Source organism: Macaca fascicularis, chromosome 3 (genome assembly GCF_037993035.2).
Source record: "Macaca fascicularis isolate 582-1 chromosome 3, T2T-MFA8v1.1".
In the NCBI taxonomy this organism is placed as follows: Eukaryota; Metazoa; Chordata; class Mammalia; order Primates; family Cercopithecidae; genus Macaca; species Macaca fascicularis.
Window position 1 is genome coordinate 86622112 of NC_088377.1, and position 14356 is coordinate 86636467.

Genomic DNA, 14356 nt, shown 5'->3' on the forward strand with positions numbered 1-14356 from the left:
AAAGGTGGTTCAATATCAGGAAATCCTGGAATTATTTTAACCTAAGACATGGCTTAGATCGAGGACTTAGCATTCAATTGGAAACACACACAAACCATTGATTGTAGAACATGTCCTCAGTGGTTTGACTGAGTCAGTAGTTATTTATAAAATTATATAAAAGTTATGTTTATATTTTGCAAACTAAGCTACTTTCTAGGACCACATTTTTAGAAAATTCACTATTCAAAACAAAGTAGAAGAGACAAGAAAGAATAGACGCACTTCTCCCTATTCCTCCACTAAGAGCAGCCTGGACTTGCATAAAACAAACATCAAACTACTGTGAAAGCTGAGAAGACCGAATGGAAAGGAACTTCAGTACCCAAGGAATAACACAGCATTGACTTCCCTGGGTTTTCTGTTGCCTCATATTGGGCAAATACGAGGCACTGGAGAAACCAGCACCCCAGAAACACCAATGGGAGCCAATGGCTAAAAGCCTGGTATCTCTAGCCCAAGGATCAGGACAGGGCAACCTAGAAAGATGGAGAAGTCTCAGACAGTAACTTCCATACTCTATCCAAACACCGTGGAAAAACCCATGGCCCCAACCCCACAGCCTCACCAGCAAGGGCCAAGTGGGGAGCCTAGACCTTCTCCTTTGCCTGTTGCAATGAGGCCTCCCCAACCCCTGCTGGAGCGGGGTCAGAGCTAGCCCAGTAGGGCGCTTGGGACTTCTATCCCTGCAGGATGGTAATGAGGCCCACCCCCATAGTGTCAGTGGAGGCCATGTTGGGAGCCTAGACTTTTACCCTGACCCAGGAGGAACAACTCCCCCCACTCCCATGGTATCAGTGGGGCCCACGTGTTCTAGTGGGAAGCGGCACTGAGCCACTCCTCCCTCCCGCCTATACTCAAACGGGGCTCAGTGGTGAGCCTGAACCGTCAAACCCACCACATGCCCCCTTCACCCACGGGGGTGGTGTCAGAGTAGACCTACTAAAACATTCAAACAAGTCCAGGGTCTCAAACCCAAATGGGCAGAATAGAACAGAAAGCCATGCTCTTGTGCCAAGAACCAGGCAAATGTCAACCTGAATGAGAAGAGAGAGTTAACAGACACAGACACCAAGATGACACAGATCTTAGAATTACCTGAGAAGGATTTTGAAGCAGCCATCATTTAAAACTTCGGTGAGCAATTATGAACATGCTTGGAATAAATGAAGAAACAGGAAGTCTTAGAAGACGGCAAATCAAATGGAAATTTTAGAACTGAGAAAAGATTAAATGAAATAAAAATCTCGCTGGATGGGTTAAACAGCAGAATGAGGAGTACAGAGAAAAGAATCACTGAATTTTAAGATGAAATAAAAATCTGAGCAGAGAAAACAGACTGCGATTGGTACCTGTGGGCCTCTAGCTAAAGACCTAACATTTGAATCATGGGTCTAAGAAAGAGGAGAAGGAGGGTGGGGCTGAAAAAGTATTTGAAAAAAATAATGGCTGAGAGTTTACAAATTTGTCAAAAACAAATGAAACTTTTATAGGCATATATACCTAGTTTTATTGTGTTTTACTTGATTACACTTTGCAGATGCTATGTCTTTTACAAATCGTGGGTTTGTGGCAACTGTCGAGCAGGTCTTTTGGTGCCACTTTTCCAGCAGCTTGTGCTCACTTTGCATCTGTGTCACATTTGGTAATTCTCACAATACTTCAGACTTTTAAATTATTGTTACGGAGAGCTGTGACCAGTGATCTTTGATGTTACTATTGTAATTGTTTTGGGCACCATGAACCTCACCCACCTAAGACGGTGAACTTAATTGATAAATGTGTGTGTTCTGATTGCTCCACTGATTGGCCATTCCCTCATCTTTCTCCCACTTTTCAGGCCCCCCTATTCCCTGAGACACAACAATATTGAAATTAGGCCAATTAATAACCCCACAATGGCCTCTCACTAAATGTGAGAGGTCAGAAAGCTGCAGGAGAAAATTTGAAGCTCGCAATATTCATGAGGTTTAAGTAAAGAAGCCATCTCCATAGAAGTACAAAGTGCTGCAGCAGTGCTGATGGAGAAGCTGCAGAAGTTACCCACAAGATCTAGCTCGGATCATCGATGCAAGTGGATACACTAGACAACAGATTTTAAGTGTAGATGAAACAGCATTTTATTGGAAAAAGATGCCATCTAGGACTTTCATAGTTAGAAAGACTCAATGCCTGGCTTCAAAGGACAAGCTGACTCTTGTCAGGGGCTAGTGCAGCTGTGACTTTCAGTTAAAGCCAATGCTCACTGACTATTCTGAAAATCCTAGGGCCCTTAAGAGATGCTGTATAAACGCAACAACAAAGCATGGATGACAGCTGGTCTGTTTACAGCATGGTCTACTGAATAAGCCCACTGTTGAGACTCAGTGCTCAGAAAAAACAGACTTCTTTCAAAATATGGCCGGGTGCAGTGGCTCATGCCTGTAATCCCAGCACTTTGGGAAGCTGGGGCAGGTGGACTGCTTGACGTCAGCAGTTCCAGACCAGCCTGGGCAACATGGTGAAACCCTGTCTCAAAAAACAAACCTAAAAAACCAAAATATTGCTACTCATTAACAATGCACCTGGTCACCCAAGAGCTCTGATGAAGATGTACAAGGAGATGAATGTTGTTTCATGCCTGCTAACAGAGTATCCATTCTGCTGCCCATGGATCAAGGAGTACTTTTGACTCTCAAGACTTATTAAGAAATACATTTTGTGATTTCTCTGATGGTTCTGGGCAGTCAGTTGAAAACCTTCTGGAAAGGATTCACCATTCTAGATGCCATCAAGAGCATTCAATTCATGGGAGGAGGTCAAAATATCAACATTATTTGGAGTTTGGAAGAAATAGATTCCAATCCTCATGGAGGACTTGGAGGGTTTCATGACTTCAGAGGAGGAAGGAACTATAGATGGGGTGAAAACAGCAAGAGAACTAGAAGTGGAGGGGCCTGGAGATGTGACTGAATTGCTGTAATCTCAGGATCAAACTTGTATGGATGAGAAGTTGCTTCTCATGGACGAGCAAAGAAAGTAGTTTCTTGAGATGGAATCTAGTACTGGTGAAGACGCCATGAACATTGTTGAAATGACAACAAAAGATTTAGAATATTCCATAAACTTAGCAGTGGTAGGGTTTGAGAGAATTGACTCCTAATTTTGAAAAGTTCTACTGTGGGTAAACACTATCAAACAGCATTGCATGCTACAGAGGAATCTTTCATGAAAGAAGGAGTTAATCAATGCAGCAAACTTCACTGTTGTCTTATTTTAAGAAATTTCCAGTCATTGCAGGCTTCAGCAACCACCACCCTGATCAGTCAGCAGCCACCAACATCGAGGCAAGACCGTCCACCAGCAAAAAGATTATGACTCAATGAATGGTTGTTAGCATTTCTTAGCAGTAAGGTATTTTAAAATTATTATCTTTTCCTACCCTCCTCTTGCATTTAAAAGTACTTTTTAATTAATGTATGTACATTATTTTTAGGCATAACACTACTGCTCATTTAAACTACAGTATAAGCCATGTTATATGCACTGGAAAGGCAAAAAATTCATGTAACTTGCTTTCTTGTGGTATTTGGTTTATTGCAGTGGTCTGGAACTGAAAGTGATGCATATTTCTGAGGTATGCCTGTATTTAAGAAGCTGAGTGAAACCCAAAGAAATCCATGATAGGACTTCTGAAAACTAAAGACAAAGAAAAAAGCTTGAAAGCATCAAGAAAGAAATGACATCTTACCTATAGGGAAAAGTAACTCAGATGACAGTGGATTTCTCTTTGGAAACCATGGAGGCCAGAAGGAAGTGAGACAAATTATTTTAGTGCCAAAAGAACTGTCAACTTGTGGCTGGGCATGGTGGCTCATGCCTGTAATCCCAGCACTTTGGGAGACCAAGGTGAGCAGATCACTTGAAGTCAGGAGTTTGAGACCAGCCTGGCCAACATGGCAAAACCCTGTCTCTACTAAAAATACAAAAATTAGGCAGGCATGGTGGCACGTGCCTGTAATCTCAGCTACTTGGGAGGCTGAGGCACGAGAATTGCTTGAACCTGGGAGGTGGAGGTTTCAGTGAGCCGATATCCTGCCACTGCCCTCCAGCCTGGGCAACAGAGCGAGACTGCCTCAAAACAAACAAAACTCTGTCAACTCCAAATTCCATATTTGGTGAAATGATCCTTCAGGAATTATGGGGTAATAGAAACATTCTTGGATAATAGAAAACTAAAAGAATTTGTTGAATGAGTCTACCCTACAGACCTTGAATAGACCAAAGGAAGTTCTTGAACCAGAAAGGAAACGTTTAAAAAAAAAAAAGTTTGGGGATGTCAGGAAGAACGATGGAAACAGCAAAAATATGGGTAAATACAATTGACTTTCCTTCTTGAGGTTTCTAAATTATTTGGTAGTAGAAGCAAAATTGTGTGACATAGATCTCAATGCATGTAGCAGGTTATGTTTAAGACAGTTATAAATGGGGTGGGGAGGGGACGGGCAAGAGAGTTTTCTACATTTCACTCAAACTGGTAAAATGTAGATATCAACAGATCTTTATATAGCAATGAAGCAGTTCTGTATCTCAAATGTGTTGGTAGGAAGATAAAATGGCATAAAACGATATACATTGTGCAAATACCAATTTCCTGTAGTTATGTAAGATGTATCTGTACTGTCTTCAACTCCCTGTAACTCTGTAACTATTGCAAAATCAAAAACTTTAAAAAGTATAGGATGAAATTATTGAATATGCTGCTTTAAAAGGGACAGGGTACAGTTTTATTGGCTTAGAGAAAAAAACGGGGGCAGGGATGAGGTGACGGTCCTCCTCGCCTGAATAATTCCAGCTGAGGATTAAACATACCTCTTCCCAAATATTTTGATTTATCTTCTAGGTATACTTCTCTTACAATTTATTAGAAAGCTGGTTACTTAATAGAGATAACTAAAGAGATACTAATTTTCATGCAAACCCATCACAATGTATTGAACTGAGACACTTTTCTGTTGCTAACATACTTAGGAAAAATAGTTTTATTTTTAGTAAATAAAATCTCCACTTATTTCAATAAAAATGGCAAGAAGAAAATGTAATCAAGTCATAAGATTATCCTGCCATGTAAAATAAGCTGCTCCCCAAAGGACTGTGTCAAGATTGGTTTTAAATAGAAAATATCTATTTTAAATATATTTAGATTATAATTGCCTGGGGGTTGGCAAACTTTTTCTGTAAAGGGCCAGACACTAAATACCTTAGGCTGTACAGGCCTTCAGATCTCTGTCACAAGTATTCACCTGCGTGGTGTAGTGTGAAGGCATCCACAGACAAAATGTAAACACACGGGTGTGGCTATTCCAATAAAACCTCACCAAACAGGCAGCACAGGCCACAGAATATTGACCTCTGCACTAGCCTCATCTCAGGTTACCTGTCCTCCAGTTATTAAAAAAGAAACCCAAAATTAAGTTACACAAAAGTAATTTTTAAAAACTACTTTGGACATTAAAATGGGGCCAAAGGTAGTATCCACTGAGATAAAAGTTCTTGACAAGCAGTCAGGAAATCTGAATGATTCTGTCCTTTGTTCTGCCCATAACTAGCTGTGAGCTCTTGGACAAATCACATATTCCCTCTGCAGTTCCATTACTGCATCTCTAATTTGAAAAAATAGAGGAGGGATTCTGTCCAATTTTGTTACTATAAATTTCAATTCAGAGAACTTACTCCCACTGTTACCAACAAAAGTTTCAAAAGACTCATTTAAATAATTTATAACATAGTTCTAGTTAGGCATCATGAGCTAAAAATGAGAGCTGGGGTATTAAAAGCAAACAAAAAACTGAAATATGAAGAGTATCCAAAAAACAACAGCATCAAAAACCATGAAATACACAGGGATAAAGTTAAAGGATATACAGGATCTCTGCACTGAAAAATGTAAAACACTGCTGAGAAAAAATGAAGTAAATGGAAAAACATGTTTATGGATTGGATGACTACTTGATTTACAGATTCAGTGAATCTTAACAAAAATCCACAGGGCTTTTTCTGGGAGTAGTTTGGTAGAAATTGACAAAATTTGTTTGGAAATGCAAAGGACCTAGAATAAAGCAATTTGCAGAAGAAGAAATTAGAACATCTGTTTTACCTGAGATCAAGACTTACCAAGTTTTGACAAAAAGATAACAGAATGGAACAGAAAACTAGATCCACAGATATATGATCAAATGATTTTAGACTGGGCACCGAAACAGTTTAATGGTGAAAGGAGAATCTTTGACAAGTGGTGCTGGAACCACTGAACATTCACTAGAATGTTCAAAGGTATTTGACGCCTACCTACCTCATGGCATATAAAAATACTAATTCAAGGTGAATCACAGACCTGAATATTCGCTACAATTATCATACTCCTAAGAAAAAACAGTATCTTCATGAGCTTGGGTAGGCAAAGACTTCTTAAAGAGCACACAGAAAACATTAACTATAAAACAAAAAGCCATAAATTGGATTTCACCAAAACTAAACCCTTCTTCTCATCAACAGATACTATTGAGAAAATAGGCAAGCTATAGATGGGAAAAGACATATGTGACACACAAATCTGACAATCCAGATGCACAAAGGAGTCCTATCCAATTAAAGGGAAAAAAGGACATGAAAAGTACTGTCCGTTAGTCATCAGGGAAATGCAAACTAAACCACCATGAGATACCGCCACACATCCAGGAGCATGGCTAAAATGAAACAGGCGGACAATACCAAATGTCAGCAAGGATGTAAAAAAGAACCAAAATACAATGTGCTGGTAGGAACAGAAAACAGCAAAATGGTTTTAGAAAACTGTTGGGCAGTTTCTTAAAAAGTTAAATATACAGCTACCATAAGACCCAGCAATTCTACTCCTAGCTTTTTAATCCAAGAGAAATGAAAACATGTCCACAAAAATTCCTGTACAAGAATTTTTATAGCACATTTATAATAGCCCCACGGAAACAGCTCAGGGGTCCATGAACAGAAGGACAGCTAAATAAATTCATGCATTCAAATAGCATGACACAACAATAAAAAGGAACAAACCAGGCTGGGCACGGTGGCTCGTGCCTGTAATCCCAACACTTTGGGAGGCCGAGGCGAGTGGATCACTTGAGGTCAGGAGTTTGAGACCAGCTTGACCAACATGGTCAAACCCCATGTCTACTAAAAAAAAAATACAAAAATTATCCACGTGTGGTGGTGCATGCCTGTAATCCCAGCTACTTGGGAAGCTGAGGCAGGAGAATCCCTGGAACCTGGGAGATGGAGGTTGCAGTAAGCCAAGATCCTGCCACTGCACTCCAGCCTGGGCAACAACAGCAAAACTCCATCTCAAAACAAAACAAAACAAAAACAAAAACAAAAATGGAACAAACTGCTGATATAAACCTCGACATAGATGAATCTCAAAGACATCGTGCTGAGTTACAGAAGCCAAATGGTGCCTGCTGTATGATTCCAAGTATATGAGTTTGAGGATAAGGAAAACTAGTGCAACAGAACAGGAGTGTGGTTAAAGGAGTGAATACATTTGTCAAGCCTGATGAGACTGTATAGATTTAGATCTGTACATTTCATGATATGTAAATTATATCCCCTTCTCTCCAAAACAAAACAATAGTGATTAAGGCTCTCGAGGTTAAGATTAAGGTATTCAATCTAGCTTTTTAAGTTCTGCAACAGATAGAATGGATGAGGTGGCCAATCTTAGACAATAAATACAGTACATGGCTATTTTTCATTTTTATCAGTGCAATTCAAATTGAGGTGTGAATTTAAAATGTATTTAGGATTAGTTTGCCAATGCTAGTCATCTTTCTCCTGTCTATATTCATGTATGTTGGTGTCCATGGATTGGTATTTACTACTTCTAAACATGCATAGGCCTCTATGGACTGAGCCACGCACCACCCCCATTACATTACTGAGGACTATAATTCACGTTCTGTCTCACATTCTCTAAGTGATCTTTATAACCCTTTAATACATTTTTCTTCCAAACTGAGGTTAGCTGGAGAAATTTAAGAGATTCATCAATGAGCATCTGTCCTTCCTCTATACCACTACTAGAGAAAGGTATCAATTACCTCCTAGTTTTCATGTGAAAACAACAAAACACAAGATCAAATATCATTTCCCAGTTGATTAAAACTACTTATACATCTTGCATATTACATAAACATCTCATCCCATCAAAATACTGTTGAATTATAGTTAAAACTGGATTTATAAACCAAGTAAACTCAATAGCACTGTTTAGTCCTTTATAAATTTGGTGATAGAAAAAAAGGAACATTAACAGCTTTAGATAAGTGTAGAGCTAGCTGGCAGCTATTAATAGATTTTATTTGGCCTAGTATTATGAAGGTTCTTCATGCCCTGTTTTTATCTTATAAACCAAAAAATGCCAATTTATCTTTACAAGTATATTCTGAAGGGCTTCTTAAAAAAGCACCCTATGACTCAGTATTTAAGGCACAACAGCAGCTAAAGATACGCAGCAAACTGAAGTGGCCAGCTAAAAGAGAACAGATCTTTTTCACAAATACAGCAATTATATTAAATATATTTATTACGAGTATAAAATGGTTTTTAAAAAGCCCAAATGATTCTGATTTTAAAACCTGATGACAGATCCATCAAGTACAAACGTGTCATTCAATAGTGGGTATTTTTTGCTGGTCACCTCCCTCCCTATTTTTTCAGAGAGATACTTATACAAATTTGCCTAATACTGTGTTTTACTTCTTCCAAGACTTACCTGAGACTCAACACTGTGGCCATGGGTGTTCATTAAAAACTCTATCACTGTGGCACAATTTCTTCTGCTTTTTGGAGCTTGTTTAGGAATGCTAGATTCCAAGAAACTGTATAAAGCAAGCCAATTTAATGAGAAAACAGTGCAACCTGGTTGTCTGAACTGCCTGATGAATTTCATCTAATGGTGTAAAGAGCGCTCCCAGGTGCTTCGACAGGTTCACTCAGCAGGACTGGGCGAGATTACTGACTTTGTATATGTCTATGACATTTACACACATTTGGGTATTTACTGTACATACTTTAAAATAGTGGTTAGGTGCTGTCTTTTTCATGATTTTGACAGCTGAGAAATCATGTTAGGGAGAAAGCTTTGTGCAGCACCCTAATCAGACCGTGAAGGGACAGGTCTGAGTTGTTCATAGTACAGAGCAAGGCATGGCCACGGTACACAGCACACAGGTGATAGGCAAATATTTAATGCGCTGAGCCTAATAAAAGATAAATAAGGACTCTCAGACTTCTGTGTGTGAGGATGATTAGTTACTTTAAGGTATTCGGCATATACTTTCACATTTCCATTTTTTAGTTGGACTTTACTGGTCACTGTGGGGCCTAGATACACCTGAACTGTTCAATCCTAATCAAATAAAACTATTAGTACATTCTTATACATCTTTTTGGGACAAAGTACCTCCTAATGACAGAGTATCCAATGTAAATTTTTTATGGACAAAGTAAATGTTTATAAATATTTTGGCATTTTATAGCTTTTCCTAGCAGAGCTTGAGGGCTGATAAGAAACTCAGCAGAAACAGGCTCAGTGGTCGGCATGAAGACACACTCTCTCTCTCTCCGTTCTAGGGGATTTTACTCACTTTGGGACAAAAGCAATATAGTAGCATCTTTTCACTGACCAAGGTAACCAGAGTGTTGATCAGATCACACTGATACCTACAATTGGCCAAAATTAAATGAGAAGCATGGGGGGAGGTGCCAGGAAGCGGCAGGGGTACAGCACGTGAGACAGCAGATGCATGTGAGTGTGGTGTGATGAGGGAAGTGGCTGAAGAGCTGACACTTAAACCAGAATAATTTCAGAGGTGAAAAATTACCACCTGTCTTACTAGTGATATTGAAGAGAAAAAAAAATTAGGGTTTTTCACTGATATGTTACAAGCATTTAGGCAAAAACACAACAGAAACCAAATCAAGTCACTATAAAGCAGTAAGAAAATATTAAAAAAAGACAGTATCAAACTTTAGTGAATGTTATTCTAGGTCTCGAAAATTTAGATGTCTGCTTAAACTAAAATTTTGCCAAAAACAAATCCAAAGTGAAAAAGCAGCAATTTTAGTAAACACATTAACAAATATGCAGATATAGATACACATATGAATAATGCAAGAGATTTACAGAAATGTAGTTTTGGCACTTTTACTTGGATTTTTTAAAGAAAGTGAATACAAATATCTTTGTACACAAATTCTCATTCTGGAGAAACAGGGTGTAGAATTACAAGGTACCAACATCTCCCTTCTTAAAAATAACATTGAAATGGATAACTGTACCTGTTAAATCTCCTGGTTGGCAACTTTTAAAATGTGACTTCCACCTAACTCCACAAATTTGACAAAGTTATTTTTGTTTGTGTAAGTGATACTGGTTATCCACTTCCAGTACATGTACCATTTGGCCAGAGGTCCATAAATAATATTAACATTTTTCAATGTAGAAATCTTAAAGTTCTAAAGGGAAATACTGCTCAGTAGATAAATTCTCCTGGAATTTCTTGTAGCAAAGGTTCCTCAAATTTAAATCGTTTGGAAATGGCCTTTTGCTCCATTTTCTCTTTTTCAGACTGTCTGCACTGTCCTAGAGTATATGAAGTAACTACAATTAACTCCTCAGTTACAATGGATTCCTCGGTTTCTGATTTGTCAGTATCTGAATTAATTTCAGGCACAGAATGACCTTCTTGGAGGGCATTTGCTTCTTCTAGTGCCTTTTCCATTCTGAAAGAAGGCTCTTGAATACTGCTCTGTGTCAACCAGGGGTGCTTTAGACATTCTTCAGCAGTGGCTCGATCCCTGTAAAGATACATGTTTTACAGTTAAGACATGTTAGAACTTCAGTTAAAATTAGAGCATAAGGTACTGTATTTATTGTATTATACTTTGGGAAGTATGACAAGTTCGCAAAAATCTTAACTGCGATTCCTGAATAAAACTATTAGTCTTGGAATTTGGGTGCAATTTCCCACAACGCTGAAAATTTTGTGAAAATGTTGAAATATTTTAAGTAAGTTATGTTTGAAACGCTCTCTTGAGAGACACCAAGAACAGATGGGAAGTATCTGCTAGAGATTAGCTGTCATTTCACTGTCAACTTCTACTAACCATGAATTATGAGTGCTGTTTACTGCCATGACACATTTGCAGTAATACAGTTTTGCTAATTAATATTTAAATCCTGTTATACCGAGGTATGGTTCACATTTTCTCAAAATATTTTCATTTTTGCCCCCTTTTCTTTCAACAGTTATATTAAGTCAAGGGTCTCACTTTTGTGTTCCCATTTTGGTGTTTTAGATGTTGAACTATTTTTGGTTGGAGGAGATTCAATAAAAAACTGACAAGATCAATATTAAACTAATAAAAGTAATACTTACTCAGGTTTCTTAACTAAAAGTGTCCTGATGAAGTCATGAGCTGACTCAGACAAAACATCAAATTCTTCCTCAGAATAACTTAAATTCATCTGTGAGATGTTTAAGAATGTTTCTTGTTTATCATTGCCTAAGAAAGGCGATATTCCTGTAAGCATGACATATGTTAACACTCCAATGCTCCTAAATTAGAAAGAAAATGCAAGAAAAATTTAGTACCATACTCATTTCTTGAAACTAATTTGATCAATTTTTCATTAATAACTCTTACCACATATCTGTTGCCATGCTTATAGGATCGTAACTAAGAATTTCAGGAGCTGGTATCAGAAAGAAAAGAAAACATTTAGTTTTGTGGAAAAAATTCCTAATTTGCTCTTAGAGATAAAAAATTAAGCATTAGAAACTATAAGGCACTATTCAATGTTTGGGCCAAAATGAAAGGTTACCATGAATTAATATAAATTAATATAAAGCCTGACCAGATGTTTGTAATTAACTTGTTTACTTTTCACACTTCTACCCATCATTGTTGAGTCCTAGTATTTTACAAATATTTAAATATTTTAAAAACATCAAATATAAACTGACAATTTCTACGTAATCAAGCATTGTCTCTATCAGATGATGGCTTTTAAAACTTTCTCACTGCCACTGACATTTCTGCTTCTCCATTGCCCCACCCTCACCCGTGGCACTTTCTCCTCTCACCTGGGCCTTTTCAACTACTTGTCCCACCCCTCTGATCTGTTCTTTCTGTTGCAGTCAGAGTGAGCTTTTTAAAACATCTACCCATTAACAAAAAGTCAACAAGATTAAAAAAAAAATTGGGCATTCTGAGACTACAGGCATGGGACAAAGGCAACTAAGTTGCATCTATAGAAGTGAGAAAAATAATATGCTTCGAGGCTGGGTGCCCAGCACTTTGCAAGGCCAAGGCGGGAGGATCGCTTGAACCAGGAGTTCAAGACCAGCCTGGGCAACACAATAAGACACTGTCTCTATAAAAAATAAACAAAAGCTAGCCGAGTGTCATGGTGCATTGCCTGTAGACCCAGCTACTGGGGAGGCTGAGGTGGGAGGATCACTTGAGCCTGGGAGGTAAAGGCTGCAGTGAGCCGAGACAGTGCCAGTGTACTCCAGCCTGGGTGATAGAGTGAGACCATGTCTCCAAAAAAAAAAAAAAAAAAAGAAAAGAAAAAAAAAAAGCTTTGATATAAAGTCAATTGCTGCCACACATAAACACAATAGAAAGACACTGTCAAATATGCAAGGATTCAGGAAAAATATTATAAAAATACTCCTTTAAAAAAATCTACTCAATCCAGTTAACTAAAGATAATTTTTTTTCAAAACTATACAAATAAGGAGGCTAAACTATTAATAGGCAGTCAATAAGTACTGAATCCATGGAAAAACATTAAAAACTAAAAAACTGTGGTAATTACAATTTAAAAAAGGAATGAAAATGTTCTATTTCTATGAAAAAACGAAATACTCAAGGTCATGTATCTACTACTAATTTGTGACAAACCCCCATAGAATAAGTGAGTGGGATGAGGAGGTTGGAAAGGAAATGCTAGGTATGCTAATCTCCTAAATTTTGATTTCTGAAATGGTTGAGTGAGAAACAGAGGTTGTAAATGTTAAAGTTTCAAAGGAAATGACTAGGAAATTAAAAATGAAATGCATAGCATCCAAATTACCGGGGAAGAAACGGTAAAACAGAGACCACATAGCAAGACTGTGGGAGGAGGGGTGCAGAAAATACCAATAGCTTACTTTTTTGAGTGCTTATTATGTGCTGAATACTGGTTTAAGGACTTTGTACAGCAAATCCAATGAAATCCTTATAAATTCCCTATGAGGTCGGTACTATTACTAGCCCCTTTTTGTGGACAGATGAATCTGAGGTATAAAGAGATTTAAGTCAAGGTCACACAGGGCCAGAACTCAACATCAGTTTCTGTGTATATGTAAAATGACTGTGGGAAGCATAAACTCACCTCTTAAAAGGTGAGTCAGGGAAGGAAAAAGAGGAGAGTCCCTTTGTTTTTCTGTGTAATGTACTTCTGAATCATTTTTAGTTTTCTTCTTTTTGGATTGAGCTTGTATTTCCATTATAATGTTTTGAGATGGGGAAAGGCTCTTGACAGAAAATGTAAAATTTACTAAGGAACAGAAAGCTCTAAAACAAATCACTAGCCTGGGCAACACAGTGAGATCCATCTTTACCAAAAAGAAAAAAAACACAACAAAAAGTGGCCCGCTGTGTTGGCACGTGCCTGTGGTCCCAGCTACTTGGGAGGCTGAGGCAGGAGGAGTTCAAGTTGGGAGCTGCAGCAAGCTATGATGGTGCCACTGCACTCCAGCCTGGTGACAGAGTGAGAGTCTCTCAAACAACAACAACAAAGAAAGCATTAAAACAAAACAAAAACCCACCCCATTCAGGGCAATAATTACTATTTTGATTTTTCAGCTCACAGACCTACATTCTTCAGTCTTGTATATTGGAGCTTACAATGGTACCCATTAATTTTGGCTAAAACACTTGGGTTGCTGCTTTCCCTAAAGAGACACTATTAAGTCACATCCCAAAAACTTACTTAGTGGTCATGATGCATATTAGTCAGCATACTGAAAATTAAGTATTCTGGCCCACTAAAATATATAAAAAATTTTAAAGGTTGTTTCTGTGCCTGTGGCATCTTTTATTACCTAATTAAGGATCTTTTTAAAAATCTCTAAATTATTTTCTGGACTATCATTGCCATACAGGTTTGTTTTCTTCAACCCTATCGCCCCTCCTCAGTCTTTCTGTGCTCCGGATACCTCTTTTCTTATAACATCCTCAGTCTTTCAAGAAC

The 14356-nt window shown here is 38.1% G+C and overlaps 1 protein-coding gene across 3 annotated transcripts in view; it reads right to left on the reverse strand.

The window, feature by feature from the left end:
• Window positions 1-10242: 10242 nt before the first annotated feature.
• Window positions 10243-14356, reverse strand: part of STK17A (serine/threonine kinase 17a) — a 44924-nt gene continuing 40810 nt past the window's right edge. For all 3 annotated transcript variants that reach the window (XM_005549722.4, XM_074035178.1, XM_015447494.4), the window contains 3 exons: window positions 11761-11809; window positions 11493-11672; window positions 10243-10911 (listed from right to left, as the gene is read on the reverse strand). In XM_005549722.4, the coding sequence (XP_005549779.3) occupies window positions 10587-10911; window positions 11493-11672; window positions 11761-11809 (554 nt within the window). In that variant the 3' untranslated portion in view covers window positions 10243-10586. The remainder of the gene's footprint in view (window positions 10912-11492; window positions 11673-11760; window positions 11810-14356) is intronic.